General features: G+C 35.6%; 4 protein-coding genes across 5 annotated transcripts; 1 reads left to right on the forward strand and 3 right to left on the reverse strand.

Annotated features, from left to right (window-relative positions):
• Positions 1–978: 978 nt before the first annotated feature.
• On the forward strand, positions 979–2,025 carry LOC108982874. The gene is made up of 3 exons (XM_018954345.2): positions 979–1,293; positions 1,514–1,638; positions 1,723–2,025. The coding sequence occupies exons 1-3, from the start codon at positions 1,048–1,050 to the stop codon at positions 1,856–1,858; spliced, it is 507 nt and encodes a 168-aa protein (XP_018809890.1). The 5' UTR covers positions 979–1,047; the 3' UTR covers positions 1,859–2,025.
• A 1,058-nt stretch (positions 2,026–3,083) lies between these two features.
• On the reverse strand, positions 3,084–13,925 carry LOC108982873 (1-phosphatidylinositol-3-phosphate 5-kinase FAB1B-like). Of its 2 annotated transcripts, none has more exons than XM_035692083.1 (12): positions 13,490–13,925; positions 12,116–13,322; positions 10,824–11,567; positions 9,794–9,947; positions 9,366–9,710; positions 8,295–9,164; positions 7,850–8,181; positions 7,266–7,389; positions 7,010–7,180; positions 4,999–6,501; positions 3,911–4,177; positions 3,084–3,724 (listed from the first exon to the last, which is right to left on the reverse strand). In XM_035692083.1, exons 2-12 carry the CDS (start codon positions 12,727–12,729, stop codon positions 3,398–3,400), a joined length of 5,451 nt encoding a protein of 1,816 aa, XP_035547976.1. In that variant the 5' UTR covers positions 12,730–13,322; positions 13,490–13,925; the 3' UTR covers positions 3,084–3,397. The 2 variants fall into 2 exon arrangements, with proteins under 2 accessions (XP_035547976.1, XP_018809889.2); XM_018954344.2 differs by having other exon boundaries at positions 12,116–13,422.
• A 4,760-nt stretch (positions 13,926–18,685) lies between these two features.
• On the reverse strand, positions 18,686–19,495 carry LOC118343657. Its single transcript, XM_018954340.2, has 2 exons — positions 19,298–19,495; positions 18,686–19,116 (listed from the first exon to the last, which is right to left on the reverse strand). The coding sequence occupies exons 1-2, from the start codon at positions 19,339–19,341 to the stop codon at positions 18,876–18,878; spliced, it is 285 nt and encodes a 94-aa protein (XP_018809885.2). The 5' UTR covers positions 19,342–19,495; the 3' UTR covers positions 18,686–18,875.
• Positions 19,496–23,250: 3,755 nt separating this feature from the next.
• On the reverse strand, positions 23,251–24,115 carry LOC108982872 (protein SENESCENCE-ASSOCIATED GENE 21, mitochondrial-like). The gene is made up of 2 exons (XM_018954343.2): positions 23,988–24,115; positions 23,251–23,815 (listed from the first exon to the last, which is right to left on the reverse strand). The coding sequence occupies exons 1-2, from the start codon at positions 24,029–24,031 to the stop codon at positions 23,584–23,586; spliced, it is 276 nt and encodes a 91-aa protein (XP_018809888.1). The 5' UTR covers positions 24,032–24,115; the 3' UTR covers positions 23,251–23,583.
• Positions 24,116–26,795: the final 2,680 nt, after the last annotated feature.

The following is a 26,795-nucleotide window of genomic DNA, read 5'->3' on the forward strand; positions in this document are numbered from 1 at the left end:
AACAAATGAAGGAAGGGCCCGCCTCGCCCAGTGATGAACAGTTTCTCGCTGATCTTGATATCCCACCGATTCGGAGCCAATGCCGCATGCCACGTCTGGTTGTGTGGCAAAAACTAGCTGGTGGACACATGAAGTTGAATGTGGATGGGAGTTGTAGGGGTAATTTAGGGGAGGAGGTGTGATCCGAGATGCTATTGGCACTGTTAAGGCGCTTTTTCAATTTTTTTTGGGCAAGAGACGAATAATGAGGCCAAACTTCGTACTCTACATGCTGGAGTAGTTTTGTGTAAAGAGTTGAGATTTTTTAATCTGGAAATTGAATGTGATTCTAAAATAATAGTTGATTGGATTCTTTCAAAAAATTGTACAATTTGATATCTTTGGGAGTTTTGGGAGGAGACGATGAAAGAGCTTCAGGGTGTTCACTTCATTATTCGCCATCAATATCGGGAAGCGAATCAGGTTGTGGATTTTCTAGCACGGCAAGGTGAAGTAGGTTTGACATGTAGATATGAGGAGCGTGGGTTACTCCCCCATCATGTCAGGGGTATCCTTCGTATTGATAAACTTGGCCTCCCCAGCATTAGAGTTTAAGGTTCCCTTGGTCGTTTCTTTGGTTTGGTTTTATGTGTTTGTTTTCTTTGCATATAGTTTGGGTTGGCTGCTCTTATATCCACTGTTTTCCTCCGTTATAAGTGAGAGTTTTTTAATAAAATTGGAAAATGATCACTTGTAGACATGTAACTCTAACTCTTTAAAAAAAATCATCTAATATCTTGAGATGATGAAAATTAAAATCATAAGTAGCATGAATAGATACACCATCAATATGACTTGAGACTCACCGGCAACAACAGGTAGAAGATAAGCAAAATGGGCCCCAGATACATATATTTTAACCAAAAAATGTAACGTGATAAGACATAACCTATCAATAATTGAATTTTATATCTGCTTCAGCTAATAGAGCCTTAGTAACCAAAAATAATAAAAAAATCTACACAACCTCAAACAAAAATGTAAACAGCTTTCAACACTCATGATGACATGACCAAACCATTATTCTATTACCAATATAACCACAGCCTCAAGAACAACAAACTTCTTCTTCTTCCTCTTTCTTCTTGCACCAGGAGATCAATGGCTGTAGCATGTTCTTCTTCCCCCCACATCCCAATTCTGAAATCTGGTCTAGTCATCAATCCTATCAGCAAATCTCTGGTGGTTAAATACAGCCAAGCTCCACTCAAGAAAGCACCTAGATTCCAGATCAAATGTTCCATCAGAAACAAGGTTAATTTCCTTCGATTTTCTTTTTTGGTTTCCTATCTTTCTTGATTATAGTCATTAAGAAAAAAATCATATCAATAAACTTTTTTCAATAGAACATGAACTAGTTGGATCAACTTCAGTCACATGCCTTTTCAATTTCAAGGGGAAAAAGAAAACAAAAAAGCAAAGATTGCTCAACATTTCTATTGCTGCACCTGAAACTATGAATGGTTTGTTGCAGGTTTTTGAGGATCGGTCTAATGGTATAATCTGCTATAGGGATGACAGTGGGGAAATTATTTGTGAAGGTTACGATGATGGTCCTCGCTTCCAACAACATACTCCAAGAACAGCTTGTCATCCAAGGTAGATAGCTCTAACACAAGTTAGCATAATACCATATTCCAAATTGTTGAAAACCTGTCTAATTATTCATTTTGATGGGGTCAGAGATGTCGAGATCTTTGATCTTCTTCTTCAGCAGAGTAGGCTTCAGATGGTTAAAGGCAGTGGATTGAACCATGCTGATGAAAGTGTTGCTGTACAAAAGGACTTCAATTGTAATGGCTTTAACTCGTTCTGCTGATCAATACTCAACTCTTGTTAATAATATAAATGTCTCACCAACTCTGTGCTTCTAGTGTGTACAAGGCAGACATATACTTCAATCATAGAATGTGAACAGAAGACATGAATGCACTTGTTTTATATTTGAAGCACATTCTTTGAACGTGAGTTGCAGAAAATGCCTCATCTCTCTGGTTTTCTTTTTTCTTTACTAAACTCAAGTATTGGTTTTCTTTTTTCTTTACTAAACTCAAGTATTCCCCATTCTTTTGAGAGAACTAACAGAGAAACGATGACTGCTCCCTAAGCCATAAACACTGCCCAAATAGTAAATGATAGATCAATAGTATACACTCCCACGATCCAGTCCTATCATGGCAATACCACGAGTCCAGATAATTGAGATATATGTTCAACGAGGAAGTTTTGACAGAGCACAAAACAGAGGAAAGCCCAACCAGAACTCTAGCCTCCAACGATCACAAAACCGAAGATGTTCGAACCATTTCAATACTAGTACACAGATTCATAGAAATCTCCAACATGAAATAAACGAATCTGTGGCTAGTATTGGAAATCTTTGGAGTAAGTGCACCAGAAACAGTTTTTGCTTGTTGATTGCTCTGATGAACAAAACGAGCTCACAACATGAATGAAATCAATCTACATCTAAGAACCCAACTTTTTTTAAAACCTTTTTAGCCTCCCAACGACAAATCTCACTCTTTACATGTCTTTCTATTCCGGTTAACGGAGAAAAAAAAAATGTATTTCCTCTCAAATGACCGCCCAATTTGCAGCCATCGCCCTAAAACTATCAATTTTATCAGTCTTGATTCCTCGAACTATCAATTGGTTTTCCCCTCTCACCAAACTTGACTTAGATTTTCTACAGTTGTTAGCTACATATGAGGAGCAACTGTAGCAAACTTCAAAATCACTTAGACAATGGCTACTCCAATGTAGGGGCGATTTTATGGGTTGTAGCTAAATAATGTCAATGAACAATCGTACGAGTTCTAGCTGAATATTGGCTGAACGGAACATTCGGCTAACAAAGCTAGCTATCTAACACTCCATTTCAGCCAACGATAATGTTTAGGGAGCTAGAATTCTCCCAGTGTGAACACACCCAGTAATGTTTTTGCCAAGAACTTTGAATGTCTTCTGTTTACGTTGTTGCACCTCTTAGTTCGGGTCCTCGTTGAGACTTCAACTTAGTGTTGTAGTTAGAAAGAAAGAGATTGTAAATTGACAGCAAAACTTTAAGAATGAGATGTGTATACACATTGTAATTGCTAGATCCATCAAGTATTTTGTACAAAGATTTCATGGAGAGGTTATCCAATATTATACCCCTCAGAAATCTACTCGGCTTCAACAGCCTTGTTCTGCATCTTCTAACAAATAATTATGAATTGCTCCTGTTAAGAGGAAGAAAGAGAGGAAAAAAAATGAAATATGGAAAGGGAAATACATGAGAGGGGAAAAAAGACAACGTGGGAGAAATATTTCCAAATTGCATGCTAAAATGAAGAAGCACCAAAGACTCGCAGTATCATTCAACTACGGTCCCAGCTTGTGTGTTCTCTTCACACAAGTCAGACTGGGATTTACTTGGAATGATTGATGGCGGGGACCACTGATCTGGGACCATCAAAAAATAGGTAGTCATCGCTTTCCTGAATCTTTTCTTGTATTGCTTGGGGGAAATTACAGTTGGAGATGAGTTTTTTGGCCCACCGAGGATGCCCGAAGCCTTCACCCATGTTTCAAGATGCTTGTCCCATGTATACTGCCTCATGAAGTCAATGATCCCAAGAACTAACTCATGCCTCTCTTCATCCACCCCAACCAGTAAAGAGTAATCCATTACATCTATCGACTGCAACAACACAGGTGTAATGAAAGATTAAAACAAATAAGAACATCTAATGGAAGGCTGGAAAAACCTATAGAGCACTTTTTTTCTTTTGGTTTTTGGCCAATACGGAACCTATACAGCTAAATTTTGGAAATAACATCCTAAGAGCAAATAAGTTTTTTATGTACATGTAGTTTAGATACTTACTGCAAGAAATGAAGTATCGTTCCAAACAGCTCTCTCCAACAACCGCTTTGCTTTGTTTCCCACAAAAATTGGAGAAGTGGGCATTGCTTCAATCAAGTTCTGATCCAGCAGAACTTTGTTGCTCCCACTAGAATCAGGATTATACCGCGATCGAGACGATCCTTTAAGATCATAAAGCCTTGTCAAGTTCCTTCCAAATAAAAGATTCTCCATAACCAGAACATCCATCTTTGATTCTTTCCCTCCCTTAAGATGTTTAGATGTTACCTTTTGACATAAAGCAAACAAGGAGTAAGTCCCCAAGATCTAATGTATCTAAAGTTGGCATTATGAGGAATGTCTCTCGTATTGAGTGCAATGAAAAAAAATCTTTATACAACCTCAATTGGTATCATTAGCAATAATGAAGCTCTTTTTACTCAATATAATTGGCAACAAGATTTGCAGCCTACTTGAATTAATTAACCAGTTATAAAATGCGATAGTGAGAAAGAGAAGTGAAAACAGATACCTTTTAAGGTATTTCTTCTGAATAATAGACTAGATCCACAAGCGATAAAAGGGTTGTCAATGTATATAAATTTGAGCATGTATATATACACATAACCTTAATATATTTTCGAAGAAAAGTGAATAATATTTAAATACTAGCTCAATCCTGTTTGGGTGTCTGCTAAAATAGTAGGATTTCAAGAACTCCTAAAATGGTCCTTCCATTGTTAGGATGGTGGCTCTTAACATTCTTTGCTAGCCCTTTCAAGCCAATGAATTATGCATTACATGGCCAACAAAACAGGAATGAAACCATTAAATTTCAAAGCATAATAACCAAACACGTCCCCAACAAATTCTTCTGTTTAGGTTGCCAGGGCATTACCCTTACTCATCCAGTAAACTTCTGCATCTATATGCTGAAGAAGCCAATGCTTGGCTAACATGATAATCAGAGTCAGTATTACCAGCTTTTTAATTCATTACTAGACTTGGCAAGTTGCCAGACTTTTTTTTTTTATAAGTGGCAAGTGGATAGATTTAGAATGAGATTCATGATTTAGCAGGACCAGAATTTGCAGCACTCATATAAGTACCTGATAGATACCCAGAATCTTTGCCAGGCATGTTGGACTTCCTGAGACAATTGATTCAGATAGGTACTTGAAATATCCAGGAGCAAATTTTATAAACGATTCCAACTCTGTCTTCGTAACTTGTTTAATGATAAATCTATCATCCATGGTTTTCGCAAAGAAGACATTGCTCTTGCCACCTGTGGCCCCCCACTTTTTACAACGACTAAGAGACCTTAAGAAATCAAGCTCAGAAGGACAACAAATCTTCCGTAAGGCCTCAAAACGCTTTGCATAGTAACAAGTGACTGAATATTTCACCTTAGCAAGTGGGCTATCATCTCCAAAAACAACTCTGACATGCAATGATTTTGTATATGAGAGCGGATCTAGAACCAGAGAGCTACGAGATCCAGACATGGATAAAAAAATATCATCCGAGGACCCAAGACTTCTATGATAATCAGAGGCTATGTCATCAGCAGAATGAAATGATTGGGATTTCACTGAATCAGATAGTGATAAGGCAGGCACAGAATCGGCACCATCGTTTGACCTTTCAACTTCATCAATCAGTTGAAATTGATATTCTGGTGATACTAGAGCATAAGATATAAGACTTGTTGGCTCATCGTCATATACTGGAATGACAGTATCATTAATACCCACAGAAAGAAGCAGCCTAGCCCCACCCTGGAGTTGCAACTGCCTAAAGGATGAAATGTAGACTGGATTGTACTCACTCAGCACATCAAACTTTTGAGCACCAGCTAAAAAATTCTTGTTGAATGATCGATAGAAGTTTAAGAAAGGCATTCGTGACCAGCTTACAGAGTCCTCTATGCTATCAGGGTTTTTTAGGGAACCTGCTGGTGAAAGAACAAGGGCAACCTTGGTTCCATTTTGCTCTTCTGCGTGGTTCTCCAATTGCAATCCCCCCACCAGGGCAGGTGTAGTTGAAGCTTCTGCCATGGCCATATCAGGGAATGTACATGTACTATCCTTGGGTATTCCAATTCCTGTGTGATTTTCACCAGTCCACGCCGCATCAAGGGTATCTGAGAGATTTGCTATGATAGGGAACTCCCCATCAGAGAGGGCCCTACGGAAGTTTACTTCTGATTTTAAAACTTCAGATCGATCCTGACCCACGTCTTTTTCTTGATGAACTACATCAGACTGGTTAGTGTCCCTACCATTTCCTCCCCTCTGCTCAGGGCTTTCTTTAAGCTCTGCATCCAAAGGAAGAGAGTCATAACTATGAAAGCATTTCTCAGGTTTGTTGGCCACATTCACTTCTGTGAGCTTATCATTAATAACGAGGAGTTTCTCCAAATGTTCTGGATTTGAGCTGCCCAAGCCATCCTGAAAGCTTTTCATATCTAAATTGTCTGCATAAATCAGGCGATGGTCCCACATATAAGATAGAAAAAGTAACTGCCTCCGCAGTCGATTGATCTCAAGAATGTCAATAATTGGTTTTCCCTTTCTCATTTCCTTGTTCAAAATTTTTTGGAGCGATTCCTAGACAACATCAACATAAAAGTTAGAACCCAGACATTCCTTTGATCTCGTAATAGACATTGTTAAGATCTCGTAAATTTCATGATAAAAATTACTGGTATTTTTGCCAAGATTTTCAAATTTCCCTTCATTACCAGGATCTATTGATGTAAACTCAAAAAAGGAACCAACAAAAGAGGGCACTTTTTTCAATCAAAAGATGTTTGCATGTTACATGTTACAAAAATAGATAAACCACAAGGAAGGTTTATATAAAGATGGTCAGAATCATAAAAATGTCATTCAAAGTGCACAAAATCAGAGGTCAATGATTTTCTTCATTATGGACACTTCTGATAATCAATAGAAAATAGTTTTGAGTTAACCATTTCCATAGTGTCAATGATTCAACTGCACATATGTCCATTGATTCACATAGTCTACATATATACTTGGAATACAGCTTATAAGACAATGAAACTAGTGTAATTAGGTAGGAAAACTTGAAATTAATAAAGAAGAACCTCACCTCAAATTCTGCTTTCTCCTTCTGTAACATTGCTTCCAGTTCTGCAATTCGGCACCTTGTTTCAGGGGTTTTCATGCCACTATTAAGAGGACCAGAACCAGATCTTTTTTCTGCTATTTGGCAAAGAGCATTGAGTACTTCAGAAAATAGAAGCTCTGCCCGATCAACCATCTGTCACAAAACAGAACCAAATCACCATAAGCAATTATATAATATGAATGTAATCTTCAAAGATCCAGACTTGTTATCATTTCACCTCATCTGTTTCTTTTTGTATCCAGTCCTGATTTTCACAGTTGAAGTCCAGCTTGGGTGGTGGAAGGCAGACAGAATGAACATAAATTGATGCATATCGAAAGCAAGCAACCATTTTGCCAAACCTGCACATGTAAGAAAGTGAGAGAGAGAGAGAGAGAGAGCGAGAGATGCAGAGAGAGATTGAATAGCACATCTGAACTTATCATATGTTATTTATTTCCTTTCCACCCATCAGCTGAGTTGGCAGTCTACTCCCTTGAATGGGCATAATACCGTGATCAAACTTCAGTGTGATTCAACCCATCACTTTTCTGAAGATTCACCAAATACATACGACCGTCCAAAAATAGGGCATAAAAGAGGGTGGCTGGCATCATTCAATTCATTAAAATATAGTTTGATTCAACCCAGCTGGATCTTTGTTCTCTAAATGTGGTGTGAAAAAATTGTATTGATCACAGACCCAGCATAAACACTGTCGACTGTACTCTTCCATAAGACAGACAACCACTCACCATGTTGTGACCATACACAAACATACATGCAATATATACTTATGGAAAGGAGGTACAACGAAATTACCCATAGAAACGAAGACAATCTCTATGTAAAGAATGGCCACAACTTGCCACCCTGCTCGCAGCTGCGTGGTTTGAGAAACTGAGCTCCAAAAATTTCCCAAAAGATAAACCCCAGGCAGCATCAGACATCACTACTCTCCGAGTTGCAGGAGGAAATCCATTGGTCCTTGGACACCGCAGGCATCTGTGCCACATCCAGATCTTTCCTTCCCCTTCACCTGGTAAAAGAATTTCTTGTAGCTTCTTAACAGATATGGTGAGTGTACCCTGCCTATGAGTATAGCAGTGAACATGGGCTTCTGATGGCATACCGCAAGAACGACATTGATAACTCTGACAAACATTCAAGCTACCTCAGTTGTAATAAGTATTGCAAGGTTTTGTACAAGGAGATATATGTATATATTTATTTTTAGATATGCAGATCCCAGAAAGAGAGTACACACCTGATCGAATAAATGATCTCGTAAAAACCTACCAAGAGGTCTGTCAAAGCTGCCATAATATTTGATTCGGAAGAGATGGGATCTCTCACAAACAGTCCCCTTCCATATGCACCGGGATGATAAAGACACCAAAATGCTCTGGTGATCAGAAGGTGATGGAGGAAACTCTTCTTTCACAGGCACAGGATCTTCTTTCAAAGCTCCCTGCATTTCTGGATATTCTTTAAAATCTTCTTGCAGGGATGATATCTCTGATCTGTCCAGCTGATCTGCAGCCATTGCACTGTGACAATTGTGGGAATTGTTCATTATAGCATGCTGTCCCAAAGTCCCTACAGGCCCAAAGCCATTAGCACTGAGATGATTATGAATGACAGCTGGGGTGCTGTTGGCTGCAGAAGTTTCTGCCACCAGGGGTTCTTTCAAACCCATTTTAATTTTCTCCTCGAAACTACAATAGGGAGAAAGTCCATAAAGGTAAGAATCTGGGACAGCATTTCCTGAAGAAGAGCAGGAGGAAAAGGCTGTAGAATTTATCAGATCTGTAGTGGGTTCGATGGATTCAGAGAGCAGATGTGAAGTAGGGACACTGTTGGATCTTCGTGGCTCGACAATATGATGGGTTCCCTGAGATTTGTCACCCACAGAAAGGCTGAAACCAGGTACTGTTGAGATGGATCTCTCAATGCTTGAGGATTTATCTGGAAGTGCAACAGTTATTGGAGAATTCAAAGGGAGCTCTGGCAGAGAGGCTCCTTCGTCAGCAAGAAAGGAAGTCTCCAAAGCCAAGTGATACGCTGCAAAAACTCCATACTGAACCACATGCTTCACTTTCTTTAATTCATCCCCATTAGCACCTCTCAGCAAAATCTGAAACAGAGGTAAAGTAGCAGGTCTATTGTATCAGTTTGCATGTACTAAACAAGATATACAAAATTTTCCATCAACAGCGTGATACGCAACTTGCATGAAAATATGCAGTTAGGGCCATCATCCCTGTGGATGCAAATGATTATGCCTTTAATAATCCAGGTTAAACTGTGTCTGTCCATATTAAGTTCGAGGACTTACAGTACATCCTAGTGGCTTTGGGCACCCTTCAAAATACATCAGTGTCTTCAGCAATTTTTTGCCACCCTGTCCAGCAGATCCGTGATCTTCTAGAAACTTCTCCACATGAAATGCGTCACAGTAGCCCAGCTTCGGTGATGAAAGATGATCAATTGAAGGCACTATTTGAGCACCTGTGCAGCGGGCTATACGCTCCAAAAGTGGCCTCTTGATGTTGAGAACAAGCGATATGTCCTTCGCAAGAAGGTACTCCTGTGCATGTCGTGAAACTGATTTCTCCACCAATAGGACATCGGGGTGGTGGACATCTATCTTTGCCACTGCCATCTTTAGATGGTCCATTTCCTATAGGAAACAAAAAAGAAAATCTCATGCACTAGAAACCAGTAACTGACAAACTAATGCAAAACAGGGTAAACAATAAAAACCTGCTGCAACAGAGTATCAAAACTTGACAAGAGGTTAGAGACCCGCTGGTACTCAAGAGCCCCCTCAAGGATCAACAGGCGAGGTTTCTCTATTTTTGATGTCATTCGCCGGTGAGCCACATTTTTCTTACAAACAACTCCTTTGACCACCATACTGAACCAAAAGTATTTAATTAGAAAGAACTTTAGAGACTGCAACAAGAATGATATATGAAAGTTTCAAATTGCACTGGTAAAGCTAAAACAAAAATTAATGTAGGGACTGGATATGTGACTTCAGTAAGCAAAATCCAAGGCATGATTAGTGTCACTAATATAAAAAATATTTTAGATTTGATAAGGCCGTACACTGAATTTTATTCTTGTTATGTTTCCTCCATGATTAGCAAGATATTTCTTTTCATATATTCATTGATGTAATCTTAATGGTAAAACCATGCAATTGCTTCTCTCGTGATTTATTTTCCTTCATTGTCAGGGTGCAGCCTGGTGGTCAAAAGGATGACCTGGGATGAGCTATAGACACAGTTATTCTAGGTATGATATCCCATTATAAGTTCCATTGGATTACCCGATGCAAGGTCTTGGTAGGTATGGTCGCATATCCAAGGTTTATCCCTAGGGGTGGGTCTGAAAGACTGTGCCTTGATAAGGTTCCACGTCATAAAAAAAAAAAAACTCCTTTATAATGCCACTAGTATTGTGTTTTATTCTAGCTTCTCTCGCGCCTTGATAAAGTTCCACGTCATAAAAAAAAAACTCCTTTATAATGCCACTAGTATTGTGTTTTATTCTAGCTTCTCTCGCAACTTATTAGTTACTTTACTACATTCCAAACCCATACACCCATACCCTAAAGCGATTGTTAGGCAGATGCATCCCACTCAGACAAGATAGTTCACCATCACGAGGACAGACGATTTCAGTTATGATTTACGAAATGACAAATCAAAATTTTCGAGTTTAAGTGCAAGAATGTGAAAAGAGAAGCATATTCTTTTACGGTGATAGAAATTATTGGATCTTTTACCTCTCATGACGATGCCCAGAAGCTACGCATTTGACTTTTACATATCCACCTGGATCCATCCCTCCACCCTTGCTCATATCTGGCTTTAAAAGTGTAGCAGCCTCCCAGGACAGAGATGTTATAATCTCCAACCAACTCTCTTTGTCATCTTCATTGCCTATGGGAAGGTTCTCAACCTGCAACAGTTGAGCTACCAAAGCCCTAAAATGCCCATCAACCACATTCTTCATAGCCGTCTTGTGCTCCTCACTTGACCTATCCCTATTGCGAGACTCGCCACTTCCAAAACTGCCTGAGGTGCGTAGATATCCCCAGTCTCCTGCAGTATCCCCATAATCATCATCATCGTCAAACAGACCTGCTTCCTTGTCATCTTCTTCATCTTCTGGATCAGGGGGGAGCCATAGAAGTCCATTGTTCTCAAAATCAACAGGTTCTGTTTCAACACCCCGTGCAGCACATATAGAGGAAGGTGCTTCACACTCATCACCGGTATCATTCTCATCTTTTTTCCCTAGTGGTGGAGTTCCTTCCAAACACTGTGAGTCAAAACTCTGATGTAATTGAGTGCTGCTTAAACCTTTGGCATCGTTGTTTTCTCCACCAGGATGGAACTTATGTGATCCATCATCATTGCTCAGATCATCAAAGTCAACTTGACCATAGTAATCATTTACTTGAGGAAAGTGCCTTGTTTCAGAATCTGAACGATATACATTATACTCATCATCATCATCATCACTCCTGATGCCACAGAAAAACCAAGCAGTGTAACGGGTTATAATACGAAAGTAAAATACTACTTTTGTTTGTCCATGTGAAAAGTACTCCTTTAGTGCAGTAATACTAGTGCATTAGCTTTACGAGATGACATTGTAAATGATGACAAAGTGATCAACCACCATCCTCTAACCTGTATAAGTTCTGTTACATGTTAAAGCTCGCACACCCCTCTCACTGGTTGGTGGAATACAGGCTATCAGTTTAATACCAAAACATATTAATAACCATGCAGTAATTGTCATGTCCTACAAGATTTATGCAAATATTAATATATATCCTTGCAAATATTATGCTCAACATCATTTCATAAATGAAAAAAAAAATGGAATAAAAGAAAGATTTGCAATATGTTTGAATCCAAGAGAGAAAAGATATATCAGGAGAAACGTCTTTAAAAAAAAAAAAAAAAAAATCTGTAATAAATGAGCCAGGTTAAAAAAGCCCTCTCGCACAATAAATGTCCCAAGTGTGAATCCAAGAGAAGGAAATAACAGCAGAGACAATCAAACCTGTGCATTGAAAATCCATAATGGTTTGGATTTCCCATATCTACAACAAGGTCATTGCTCCTTCCTGACACTAACTCGCCTTGCCTCTTCATGCTTGTTTCCATCAAAGATGATTGCTGTGGGCTGAGACCTGAACTGTGTTGCACTTGTTGATAAGGATCGACTGTATACCGCATTGAGCTAAGTGCAATGGTACTACTGTTAGCAGTGACACTAGATTTAGAGCTGGCCAAACTTGTTGCTGATGGTGAAGTACTAAGATCCAGGTTGGAGATCTGGATCCCATTATCAAGAGTAGCTATGCCCTGCTCCCATTGCTTGAAACAATAATTACATACCCGAATCTTCTCCCACTCTTCCCGGGCAGTCGTTGGGTCACCAGATGGGGCAGGAACTGAATTTGAGGTGCACCTAGCACAGAAAACTCTGCCACAAAGACGACAATGGTGTCTACGATTGAATATTGAGAACTGAGAATCACACTCGTAGCATACCCTACAGCTATGATCGGGCATCCAAAAATCCCTCGACACATTAGCTGGCTCGGATCGCCTAGGGATCCAGGATTTCACGATGCCAACTAGCTCAGAGAACGTCTTGTCGGGTGCATCCATCGACAAATGGTCCGATTGCCTTGTTCATTATGACATGCTCATTTGCCACTCTTAACAGACCATATAGTGGTATCAAAGACGGGTAAAGAAAAACATATATCAATCCTACAAATTGAACCAACCTGAAGAACAAAAAATCCAACATGTAACTGGGCATTACAAAAAGCATCGAAGACCAAAATTCAATTGATGAATATTCATCAGCAATCTCTGACAGCATTACGGCAGCTCTTGATTCTCCACCTCATATTCTTAATGAAACAGAATGCTTTCTCCTTCCATCTATCCACCACCACATTCCAATCATCTAAACCTGAACCCCTACTTCTTGCACAATTAAGCTTCTGATGATAATAAAAGATCTCGTTAATTCTGAACCACAACGCAAATGAAATTCAAGCACGCTTCTTTGGATGAACCAGCTCAAAACCATCTGTATTCTATCACTCCCAATTCCTCGAGAAGATGTACAATGCAATTTCGATCCAAACTGAGGCGACCTTTCTGAATTCGATATCCAAGAGTTCCACTTACAATTGGATGAAACACTCAGTTTAGCTAAAACATGTGCGGCTTATCTTGACCCTTTTCCCCTTTAGGATCTCCGACAAGCAAGCCCCATATCCGAATTAAACTCAGTGATCCAAACAACTAGTATTTCTAGAGCTTATGATAATACAATGTAATGAAATTCTGCAAATGAAAGAACAATAATTTGAAACAGGTTTATGCAAATTCTGATCATAATTTAGTGTTTTACCTGTAAAACCAATCAAATTACGTCGAAATCAGATCATCTCCGGGTGAAAGACGAAAGGGGGCACCTTCGAACCACGTGTACAGAAAACCGTGACACAGCGAAAGTTCCCTGACAAAAAAGGGTAGTTGGAAAACCTGAGAAAAAACCCACCACCCAAAAAGCGATTTCCGTTTACGCTTCAAAACCCAAAGGCTTCAATTATCGATCTTTCTGGTCATTCACAGAGAGCCCCTCGACATTTTACACCCCAAAAAGAAAAAGAATTCCAATGAACGATGTCTCTCGTGTGAGTCTCTAAAGTTTTCTGCGTATGCGTCGAAAAAAACAAACGATCAGATGAGGTTTATATAAATTCTATTTCTCATCCTACCATGGAAACGAGCCTTCATTTTTTTTCTTTTTCTAACTAAAGAAAGAATTTGTTTGGCACTCCCGATTCAGGGTTTTATTTCGTCTTTTTTTCCCCCCCCTTTAACTGTTTAATTTTTGACATTTTCCCGTGGCAGAGAAAGAGACACTGCTAACGTGTATGCATGCTGCATATCCGACGGCAATAAAATATAAATAAACAAATGAAAACCTAATCCAAAAAAGAAAATTTGAAATATTAAAAACTTATTAATTATCTCATATATTCATTATTTTGCTGATTAAGATTTTGTTTAGATAATGAAAATATTCCATCTCATTATTATAATTTTTATAAATTTTTATTTAAAATATAATAAATAATTTAATTTTTTTAAATTTTAAAACAATAATAATATTAAAAAATAATATTTTATTTAACTTTTAATTTTCATCTAAAACAATCTCATCTAAAACAATAATAATACGTTCTTTCTTTCCTTTTCTCGTTACTCAAACAAAAGAACTTGGTCGAATCTAACAGGCGAACCAAAAGCTTACATTTGCAGCTCTACTCATCAGATTTTAATTTTTATGTCAATTTATAAATTTTATTTTATTAAATTTTTATAAAAACTAAACATTTGTCAGTAAATTTTAAGCTTGAATATTTTAGTGTAACAGGGGGCATGCATGAATTCGCAGCCACCGCAAAACACAGCTCAATTTGACGGTTTGACCACACAGTTTTTGGACTCTTTTAGTATTATTATTAATTAATTAATTAACTAATTGATGCTAATCTCTCCTTCCCATAGAACCAAAACCGCGTAGGCAGCTTGTCAAAGTAACAACGATGCCGCAGCCCAACAGATATGCCTGTTTTAAGGGTAAGAAAACTCACAATTTAAGTAATTCAAATATATATATAATTTTTTTTATAACTATATATTTTAAAAAAAATGAAACTGTAGATTAATTGATTTAAAAATAAAATTGTATAAAATAATTGTCACTTGTCACCAGCATTGCACTTGGGAGGCGAGAATGGTGACCACCTCAACTCAACTCATGTGTGAAGTCTTTAGACAGGACATAATTTATGATATTGGTAGGGGCCACACGTTGGCAGCTGTCTCATAACAATCGACACTTTGTAACCTTATCCATCCAAGCTGATAGTGGGATTTGTTTAAGCAAATGATTTAACTTGCCCTTAAATTTAGAGACATAGATATCACGAATCCTAATTTGGAGGTGCGTACGTGTTTGTTTGGGATTAGAGCATAGTGATCAATCATCATCTTCTTATTTTTTTTTATTTTTTTTGGTTCAGTAGATTAATTTTCAATTATCTCATTTCAAATCGTGGCGAACTAATTTGTTTTTATAGATAAGATAAAATTAAATTAAATAAATTAAATTAAAATTAAAATTAAAAAATTAAATAAAATATTATTAGAATATATTTTTTAATATTATTTTTATTTCAAAATTTAAAAAAATTAAATTATTTATTTTATTGCATATTAAAAGTTAAAAAAATTATAATAATTAGATAATATGAAATGAGATATTTTCTAAAAATAAACTAGATACATAGCTAGCTACCTTATTTCCTTTTACAAAAATGCCCACCTCTTTGTAACTATCACTAAAATTGTCTAAGAACAACATGTACTAATTATATCCTATTTAATTAAATTCACAATCTAAAAGATAGTCAAATAAATCTTTTGTTTAACACCATAATCAAATAAATTCTAGTATTTAAATTACTTAAATACTAATAACATATTATAATTTAGTAGAATACTTGAGCTATTTTAAAATAAATCATAAAACTTCAACTCTTAAAATAAGTTTCATTTCTTAACATAATTATTAAATCTTATAAGAAACCTAATAAATACTAATATCATTTAAATATTCTTAACACAATAATTTATTAAAACTCAACTAAATAGACAAATGAATATTAACAAAATATTAGGCTCAATAATATACTTTAAAACATATTTCAAATTCTTTAAATACTTTCTTATAAAAAATGAGCATTTGACTAATATATTCATTTAATAAAATTAAACTCAACTTCAAATACAATGACATATTAATATTCATAATTAACATACAGTTAAACGTAAGGTTATAAATGTAATTGTACTTAAAACATTGAAGATACCATGGAAAGGAATTAAAAGGGCATAACAGTAATCTCACTGCACTTAGTAAATTAAGACCTAGAAGCAACTCATATTACAAAGACAACAAGGAGCAGCGGCTAGAGGCATGCGAGGCAGGGGACTCACCGAACGAAAAAACTAACGGGCGGCGACTCTGGGTGGCTGGCAGGGGTCACGGTGACGCGACTGGATGGTCCTTGTGGCGGTGAGATGCAGCGCCGAGAGAGAAAGCGAGAGTTAGAGAGGGAGAATTATGTTAAATTGAAAACAACACAGAGAGAGAGAGAGAGAGAGAGAGAAGGCTAGCAGCGGTCGTGGGCTTACCGTGACGGTGCGAGGCCGAAGGAAGTGAACCATGCGGCAGTTTCTGTGGCTTCCCGAGTGGTTTTTTTTTTTTTTTTTTTGGCATCCTGAGGTGGTTACCGTGTAGGAGAAGCAGAGGCTTTGAGCTTCACATTCGTGGCTGCTGCGGCGTGCTTTTGCGACTGGGGATGGTCCGATGTCTTCTAAGGTGGCTGGTGATGGCGTCAGCGTGTTCTGGACAACGTGGAGTTGCTGCCATGTGGGTTCGAAGCTGGGCTACTCTATGTGGTTCTCGGTGCAACTATGCAGCAGCGCCTAGTTTGGGTGCGCTGTTTTGAGGGCTAAAAACAGGGGTTTTTTTGGTGTGGAAGTGGTATGGTCTTACGGTTGCCTTGTGGTGCAACCTTGGTGGCTGAAGGGAGGGATGCACCATAGTGACTAAGTGGTGTGACAAGGTGAACCATGGCTGAGCTGGGGGTGTTGTGCTGCTGGGCTTCACACTTGAAGGATGTGGAGGTGCAATAGGCTAGCGGCAGCAACGTGGAGGAGGTGTTGCTTCACTGCAACTCAGGCGGCTGCACTCTAACTCAGGTTAAAGATGATCACTATGTGCATAAAGGGTTAGGCCGTGTTCGTGAATTGTATAACGCATATATATATAGAGAGAGAGAGAAAGTGATAAAAACCCTAGAAAAACAAATGGTAGAAAAACTGCATAATGAGAACGTATATCTCCCATGCAAGTTGTCGCCGTGAATGTCGTAGGGATAGGAAGAAACAAGATTTAAATTCAACAAAAACTCTAGTAATATGATAAAATCTAGTAATAATTATTAATAATAAAACAAAACTTTAGTAAATTCAAACAAAAATTATAGTAGTAATAAATAACTGTAAAATCTAATAATAATAATAATAATGATAATAATAATAATAATAATAATAATAATAATAATAATAGAATATTTATAGTTATAAGAAAAATACATAAAACCTATTTTATATCCTAATCTTAGGATTGGGTTGTTACAATACATCACTTTGAAAATATAACAACTTATAAAAAATTTAGAAAAAAAAAAAACCCAATCAAAATATATAGAAGAAAAATAGCATAAAGTCCATAGGGAAACATATATAGCAAATAGCAATGAAAGGGTGTCCAGCCTATCTTAAAAATAACAAAGGTGTGTCCAAGAAAGAAGAAAACCGGACGTTACTTAATGCTTGCATGCAATCAAGAAAGAATAAATTTTTGTTTGTTTTCAAAAAAAACTTATATACTCATCTCATTTTATCTCACCTAATTATTATAATTTTTTTTATTTTTTACACAAAATAATATAAATAATTCAATTTTTTTAAATCTTAAAATAAAAATAATATTAAAAAAATATATTCTAATAATATTTTATTTAATTTTTAACTTTCATCTCATCTATAAAAACAAACAAGACATGCATCCGTACGACATTGCAATGATGATTTAAATATTCGATTCATCAGTTTTTTTATTCTGATTGAAACATATGGAATTCAATCATGGTGAATGAAATCTGAAAAATCTATACGACCATATTCTTGGGAGTCCCTTCTGTTGGGAGAATAATATAATATATGCCTGCATAGGTATAATTGGTGGGGTATGGATAATGGAACTAGCTGTGCAATCCTGCCCTATTGCTTAAAGTTTGCATTGAGGAGTAGTAGTGTTCTGTTGCCTGCTCGAACAAGCTATTCAGCAGGCCTTGGGTTTTCAAAACTTTCCTTGGATTTGGGACAGTATATGGAGAGACCAACTTTTGGGATTCCTTCAGCTTCAGCATCTAAATATGCGTCTTGGATGGAACCTGTTGAGTCTTTTAGCTAGGCTCGTGATCTTTCGTTTTATGTATTGGGTTTTGTTGAGAGAATATTGGAGACTACAAGAAAATTATTTATTTATAATCAATTATTTTTTATGAGAAATTATTATTTTTTATTAAAAGTAATTTGTTTTCATCGTAAATAGTTATTATCGTCGTAAATAAATCGTCACAAATGCTTATTTTTCTTATAGCGGGGCCATTACACTAATTGGCTTGCTTGCTACCCTCTTTTTTAGCAAAATATTTAATGCTGATCAACAAATTAAACTCGGATTCATAAAGTTGCAGGACAGGCCAATAATTTTCAGGGCTTCTTCAGCATTTGTTTTTTTTTTTTTTTTGTTCTTTGGGCTCATCCTCAGAAGAGAGCATGTTAAGAGCCATTCATTCATGGGAAACATGCTAAGGATTATAATTAACTATATTTCATTGGTAATTAGAATGCCAAACCTTGTGGCAATTCAACTGATCCTGATCTGGAGATAGAAGAAAGCATAGCAATTATCCACTGATCTGTGGCTACATATATGGCATGAGAAACTGTCTATTTACAGGCAATTTTGCAAAGTACAAAAGGATATATATTAGACGCCATGCAATAACTATTAAGTTGAATTAGACGTGAAAACCTAATAGGGTCTCAAGTAAAGCGTCGAAAGGATCCACTTTTTGGAAAAAAAACTACTTCAGGGTTTCTTCTTTTGGCCTGGGAAGAAGCTTTTCCCTCAGCTCCGCAACATCAATATCATCAAAGTGACTTTCTGGAATCCAATTGCCACTTTTTGGATCTCTCATCCAAAAGATCTCCTTCGTCTGCTCCGCGGCCACCGCACTTCCAGACTCGGCTGCCTTCCTCATCGTTGTCACTACTGGCTCATGTACTCTTGCATTCTCCACTGCCACTGAATATGATCTCCGACTACTGTAGCACAAAATGAAGGAAAGACACAACCAGAAATAAATAAATAAAGTTTCCATGTCGTTAGCACACGTATATATCAAGAATAAAGAATCCTTTAGACTGCTATCAGTACTGTGTAAAAAAAAATAAGGACGAAAGATGATAGAAGATTATTATAAGGGAAAAACAAGCATGCACTAACCTCATAAGGAGAAGGGTACTGATCTTGACGGGAGCCTTAGCCATGATCAAAAGAAAAACAAATGGAGATGCACGCAGATAACAGAGGTGGAAGAAATTAATTGAAAAGAGAAGAGGATTTTGGAAGATATATAATGGTATACTTGTACGCGAAGAGATTCAGAAGAAGAAGGGGCTCTTAGGCAAAGAGAATGCATGGGGCCGGGTTGGTCTTTGTTGCAAGTTAATGAAAGTGGGAGAATCTTTTGTGGTTTCGGTTTTTATTGTAGTGATGCTCGAATTTGATATTAACATCTTGAATTGGGGAAACCCCATTAATGGCAGTAGTAGTGATAAGTTTAGAGGATTTATTCCTTTTAATGAGTCTCTCTCTCATTGCTTTTGGCTCTATTCTTGCATGGTCTTATCTCTCTCTCTCTCTCTCTTGCTTTTTCCGAGCTATTTCACTTGATTACATCACAGTCATTAGATCAGCACGCTTATGTTTGTCTGATATGATTAATGGCCGCAAAATCACCCCAATATTATAATTAGAAGAAGGAATTTATCGATGAAATTAGGATTCTCTATAATTTCTAATATAATTTTGCCGGTGGAATTCCTAATTAAGCCCCCCAATCATTATTTCTAAGTAAATGTTTCGAATTCAGTACCATTTCACTGTACAAGTACTTAGTTAATAATTATAGTGATTTTTTGGGGTTAAATTGCAATGAAATTATTAATAAAGCATTAATGATACTCTAAACTATATACATGATTATAACTATTAAGACGTACGGCGAGATCTGAATTAGGATAATTATATATATGGCATATATACCCTCTCTTTATATATATATATATATATATATATATATATTCTTGAATTCTTTATATTTGGCATATATATATGTTCTTTAAATTTACCCAATTCCAAATCTTCTTTCTTATTTAACTGTCCTAACTAGTTATACTATATATATATATATATATATATATATATAGATCAGTGCTACCCATAAGCCTAACACCCTGCACACCCATTTAAAAATATATCATTTTACTTTTTTATCCTATTTTACTTACAAACATGTTTAGAATCATTTTCATTATGTGGGTAAAAAAGTAAAATGACATATTTTTAAATGAGTGTGCAGGGTGTGAGGCTTATGTTTAGAATTTTTCATATATATATATATATATATATATATATATAACTGCTCTCAATACTTCATTTGGACATTACGATTTGAATTTTATGTCTTTGGTCTTAAGATTAATGCGTCCAATAAATTCTAAAATATTATGAATGACATTTTCAATTCATTCAGTCACTTTACCATTGTTTGCATTGATGATGTCCTTATCTATTGATAAACAGTACCAGAAATACTTTTTTTCGTTTATGGAAATCATCACAAGAAATTATCTTTTTTTATTGTTCAAAATAAATGATATTGTTCTCTATTAAGAAAATTAAATTACTCTTAAGAAAAATTCTTTTCCTTGATTATGATATTTCTAAAGGACAAGTTCATCCTATAAATATGGTCTAATTGTTGACCAATAATATCGAAAGAGTTATTGACCTTCTTTATTTCACCAGAACTAGAAACATATAATATACCGGATATCATATGAGTGATGTTGTTTTTTTTCAAGATTGTGTTGAGGGATGATCTATAAAATAGAAACTTATAAACAATGATTTCAATATATTTTTATCTTTCTAAATAAAAAAAAAAAAAATTAACTTTAAGAAGCGTTATTTGTTTTCATAAAGATCAGGATTCAAAGCAAACACTAGCCAAAAAAATTCTTGAAGTTGTCGAGAATATGTGACCAACTTGGTCGCCAAGATTATGGAAAAGCATAATTAATTGATAGGGAATTAAAATACATGACAATATGTGACATGACTCATGAATTTAATACAAAGAGGACATGAAATGGGTCATGTCATATTGATCAATTTATAATTAATTATTAAACAAGTCAAAACGAGTGACACGACGACATGATGACCCGTTGTTTAAATAAATTGTGTTAAAATTTGAAGATCTAACCCGTTTAGCTCAACATATCAAGTTTGTGTTGACCCATATAGTTGAATGTGACTTAACACGACCCACAAAAATGAATTGATGCCCCTAAGAAAATAATGAGAATCTATGATCTCTTGCCAGTTTTTTGTTATTAAAAAATATGCCCTACTTTGGTTTTTAAATTTGATTTTCTTCCAAGACTTGTACGTTTTGGTTCCACAAATCTTTTAAAGTAATGATTAGGTAGTTATCTAATAATCACTAACTAATCATTACAACTTTTCTAAACTTCCAAACAAAACATAAAAAATAATTCAATTTTTTCGAATCTCATAACAAAAATTATATTTAATTCTTTTTTAACTTTAAAATTTTTATATTCAACTTTTTTTTTCTTATTTTCCAAAATCTTATAAAAAATTTAACTGAAATTATTTTTTTATTATTCACAAATTATCTAATTATTACTATTTACAAATTTTTTAGCATCTCATCTGTACAAACAATCTAGGCCTGAAAAAAAGAATAGTAATGATCCATGTCTTGAAGTTGAAGGAAAGCATCTATATACGCAGTCTAGTCGGTTGTCCATTATAGATATAGAGGATGCATTCAGCACGCACGAGAGTACGTCGTACCAATATCGACCTACGTACGTACGTACACCCAATAATTAATAAATTAAGCTGTATTCTTTTTCTATATATTCGACGTTCATGTATGAACGCAGGGTACAGCCCGCGGTTTTGCTTATGTTGTCCTCTGGTCTTATCGGAAACATAAGGCAACAGAGTAAAGTGGGAGGCCAGGAAGGAAAAGGCAATTCCCACATTGCTTAATTAATTAATTTGGAAGAACTTTTAATGGGAAAAGGCTACTTTAAAGAAGAATGGTGAGCTATTACTAGAAATTATATATATATATACTTTTTCTGTCGCATGAGCTGTATATATAATACTATTGGTATGACATACGATATGTGGAATTGGCAGTTCGTACAATATCTCCAAATTAATATGTTTTAATCCTAGTGTTTGTGCTTCTAGCTAGCTAGTCAATGGGATGCAACCTCCATCGCCTTGACCGCGGGCTGTGATCTGTTCATGCATGCTTTGTGACTGGAGCTTCAGCAATAGAATATGATCAGGACTTCAATTCAGCCAATTAGCCTCGCATGATTGAACGCGCGTACAGAAAAGTTTGGGGAGATATCTAAGAAGAGGAGTGGGCAAATAGCGACTCTCCGATAGTATGGTGTCATTTTTTCATTTCCAGCTGATCTCTAGCTAGCTTTGTAGTCACAAGTACTTATTGTCTTTGTAATCACAGGTAATTGGACTGGTCAAGTGCACATATGCATGCAAGCCTGTGTGCATCAGGGTCATGTGAACCCTAATTTATTTTCTTTAGGGGCCGGTCTGGCAATGGTCCTATATGATTACTTTTATTGTAGTCATTTATTTGGTTCTTTTTTTATGCTGGAGCCTAGCTAGGCTTAAGATCAGGTTAGTTGATGCTTGCATGCACTACTCGAACAAAAAAGTAGAATTACCAACAAATTAAATGCATCCGTGTGATATTGCAATGATGTTTTAAATATTGATCAATTCATCTTTTTTTAATTCTGAAATCATATCGAGTTCAATCATGGTGGATGGAACCTGTAAGATTTATACGATCGACCGTGATCTTTTGAATAATATGAGTATAATTGGTTGTGCAAATCCTGCCCTAGTATTGGCTCGCTTGCTACCCTCTTTTCAAATTTGATTCTGATCAACAAAACTCGGATTAGCCGCTCAGTAGGCAGCATGCATGCCATGGTTTTTCAAACTTTTTTATTTCCTCGGATTCATAAAGTTGCTGGACAGGCCAATTATATAATTTTCAGTGCTTTTTCAGCTCTTCTTTTTTTGGTTTATAAGAGAGCATGTTAATTTGAGCCATTCATTCATTGAAAGCATGATAACATTACAATTTAATATAGTTCACTGGTAATTAGAATGCCAAACCTTGTGGCAATTCAGCTCCTTCGGAGCAGGGAATCGAAAATTATTGAAGAAAGCAAAGCAATTTATATCCACTCTGCGGGTACATGGCATGAGAAACTGTCTACGTATACAGGCAATTTTACAAAATACAAAAGGAAATATTGCACGCCAAGGACTATTACGTTGAATTATACGTGAGATTCTAATAGAATCTGTCCCCAGTAAATCAAGTAAAGCGTACTCGAAATGATCCATTTTTTGGAAAAACTTCATGGTTTCTTCTTTTTGGGAAGAAGCTTTTCCCTCAACTCCGCAACATCAATCTCATCAAAGTGAGTCTCTGGAATCCAGTTGCCACTTTTTGGATGTCTCATCCAAAAGATCTGATCTTTCGTCTGCTCCGTGGCCACAGCACTGCCAGACTCGGCTGCATTCCTCATCGCTGTCATTACTGGCTGTACATGACTTGCATTCTCCGCTCCAACTGAATATGATCTCCGACTGTAACACAAAATGAAGCGTACGTGCAAAAACAAAACCAGAATAAAAAGATGTTCTATGTGGTTATCATATGAATATATGAGACTAAAGAACCCTTAAACTGCGACCAGTTCTACGTAAAGAGAGGACGATGACATATATAGAAGATAATAAGGGAAAGACAAGAACGAACCTGATCATAAGGAGAAGGGTGTTGATCATGGGAACCTTAGCCATGATCAAAAGAAAAACAAATGAAGATGCGCGCAGATAACGGAGGCTGAAGGAATTAATTGAGAAGAAAAGAGATTATATAATGCTTTTGTACACGAAGAGTTTGAGAAGAAGATGGGGCTGTTATATAGGCAAAGAGAATGGGGCCGTGTCTTTGCATGTCGTAAGTTTTGAAAGTGGGAGAATCTTTGCGGTATCAGTTTTCATAAAGATGACCAATTGTAATGGTGCTCGAATTTGATATTAACAATTAGGGAAAGCCCAATGGCAGTACGTAGTAGTAGTGATCCATAAACATATATATATTTCGTTATTTATTTTATATTTTAATACTCTCGTACGTAATTCAAATTCATCCTCAATAGATAGTTTAATTTAAACTTGAAACCGCTATTATGATACTATGTAAAATAATTACTTATTCTCAAATTTTAAATTGATTTAATATATCTTAACAACTCATTACTTTTTTTTTTACTTTCACGAAAACTAAATTCTCTCTCAACTTAACTTTTGATCTCCATATGATCACAGACTCTGATCTCTTTTCCCGAGCTATTTCACTTGATTACATCACAGGCGTTAGATCAGCACGCTTATGCATGTTTGTCTGATCATATATATAAATAATATATGTGCTAAACTATTAAACGGCGAGATCTGAATGAGTATTATATGGCATACCTCTATTTTATATCTTTTTGCATGTTTTCTTTATATTTGGCATTTATATATATGTTCATGCCAACTTTAAATTTACCCAATTCCAATTCTTTTTCTTTTTTAATTGTTCTAGTTATAGTATATAGTACCAGATATTATATTTGTGATTTTCTGTTTAAAGATTTAGTTGAAGGACATGAATCTATAAAGTAGAAAACTTCTAAAAAAAAGTATCTTTTTCAATATAGTTTTATTTTCCTAAATAAAAAGTTAACTTTAAAAATCAAGCGTCGTGATTTTTTTTAGTAAACAAATATCTGAAAACAGTTCCCGAAATTTATGACTTTTAAAAATGGAAAAACTGCCATTTATAAGATGAAGGTGATCATGATCAGGACCAAACTGCCTTTGAGAATATGTGAGTAATTACTTGGTCGCCAAGAATATGGAAAATCATGAGTATCTCTGATCTGATCTTGCGCCTGCAACAGCTTATCTCCTGTTCATGTTAAATATCATATCATGCCCTGCTTTAATTTTTGCTTTTTAAATTTGATTTTCCTCCACAGTCACGCTAAAAGAATATATAGAAATGGTCAAGTTGAAGGAAAGCATCTAATCCGGCCTCCAGTACATGACTGTGAAGTCTAGTCGGTTGTCCATTATGGATTACAGAATGCAATCAGCACCCACTTTTCTATTAATAAAGCTGTAATATATTCTCCCTCTTTCTCTATATATTCGACGTTCATGCATGAACGTCGTACGGTACAGCTAGCTCGCGGTTCTGCTTGTCTTCAACTTTGGTCTTATCGGAAAGACAAGGCGACAGAGAGATTAAAGTGGGATATATAATTGATGCAGCAAGTAGCAGTACTAGGGAATCAAGGATAGGCACCTTGGTAGCTGCATAGGGAATTTTCTGCTGTTTGTGCTTTAATTTATCGGATATGCCAAAAATTATGATCAAAGAGGCCACGAAGGAAAATGCATGCCCACGTTTCTTAGGTTCATTTGGATAGAAAGATACGAATTGAAATGATTTATAAATATTAATTAGATTTTTTAGTTAGAATGAGAGGAATTAAATTTTAAAAATTTTGTGTATTTAAATTTAAAAATGAGATGAAATGATTTTAATTTTTTAAAAATTTGATAGATATGAATCTCACCAATTATTACATAGTATTGATTTGAACTTGTTTTATTTATAAGTATATTTATAAATAAGTAATAGTGCCAAGATTTTATTTTTTATAATATATTTTAGAATAATATTAATAAGATGACAATATTTTTATAACATTAAATTATTTTATTAAATATCAAATAAAAATATTTTTTATTTATAAAATAATTAAATAATTTATAAAATATTTTTTATAAAAATATTGTGCTTAAAATCATTTTCTGTTTTCAAGTACAAATGGTCATTTTGCCTAACTTTTAAACTTATTTTATGCAAATACCATATGTCATTGATCATTGAAAATTACTCAGATTTGTTTTAGCAAAATTCTATCCTATAATGTTCTCAACAACTCGGCATAGAGCAAAGAAAATGTTTTGTCTATATATCTATTTTATAGTCTGTCTCATATAAAATCACTTTATTTTATAATTTTATTATTATAAAAATATGTATGGACCAATTATTTATTAAAATAAATCTAAATATAGACCTTCTAAAATTAGCGATGCTAATTTGTAAAGAAATGTGCTACAAATTTTCCGTTGTATGTAAATAAGTAATATATCATGAGACCCATTAAAAAATACATTTATAATTATTTTTTTATTTATAAATATATTTATAACTAATAATAATTAATAAATTACCAATCCAAAAAATCGAATGGCCTTAGACAACGTCTGCTCGACTGTCGCTTGAACGAACATCACATAGATTGTTCACTTGGGGAGTCGCTCGAGTATGGCTCGAGCGGAGTAATGATAATTTGTCGTTACATAAAAATTTTTGAAATCGTCTTTGAAATCTTGCTGGTTTCGATAAGAGATGAGTTTTTCGTACAAAATGTGGTCATCTCACCTCTGTATCCAAATCGGGCCAGTTTTGGAAGAACTTTCATTGGAAAAGATAACT

Source organism: Juglans regia, chromosome 7 (assembly GCF_001411555.2).
Source record: "Juglans regia cultivar Chandler chromosome 7, Walnut 2.0, whole genome shotgun sequence".
NCBI classification, from domain to species: domain Eukaryota; kingdom Viridiplantae; phylum Streptophyta; class Magnoliopsida; order Fagales; family Juglandaceae; genus Juglans; species Juglans regia.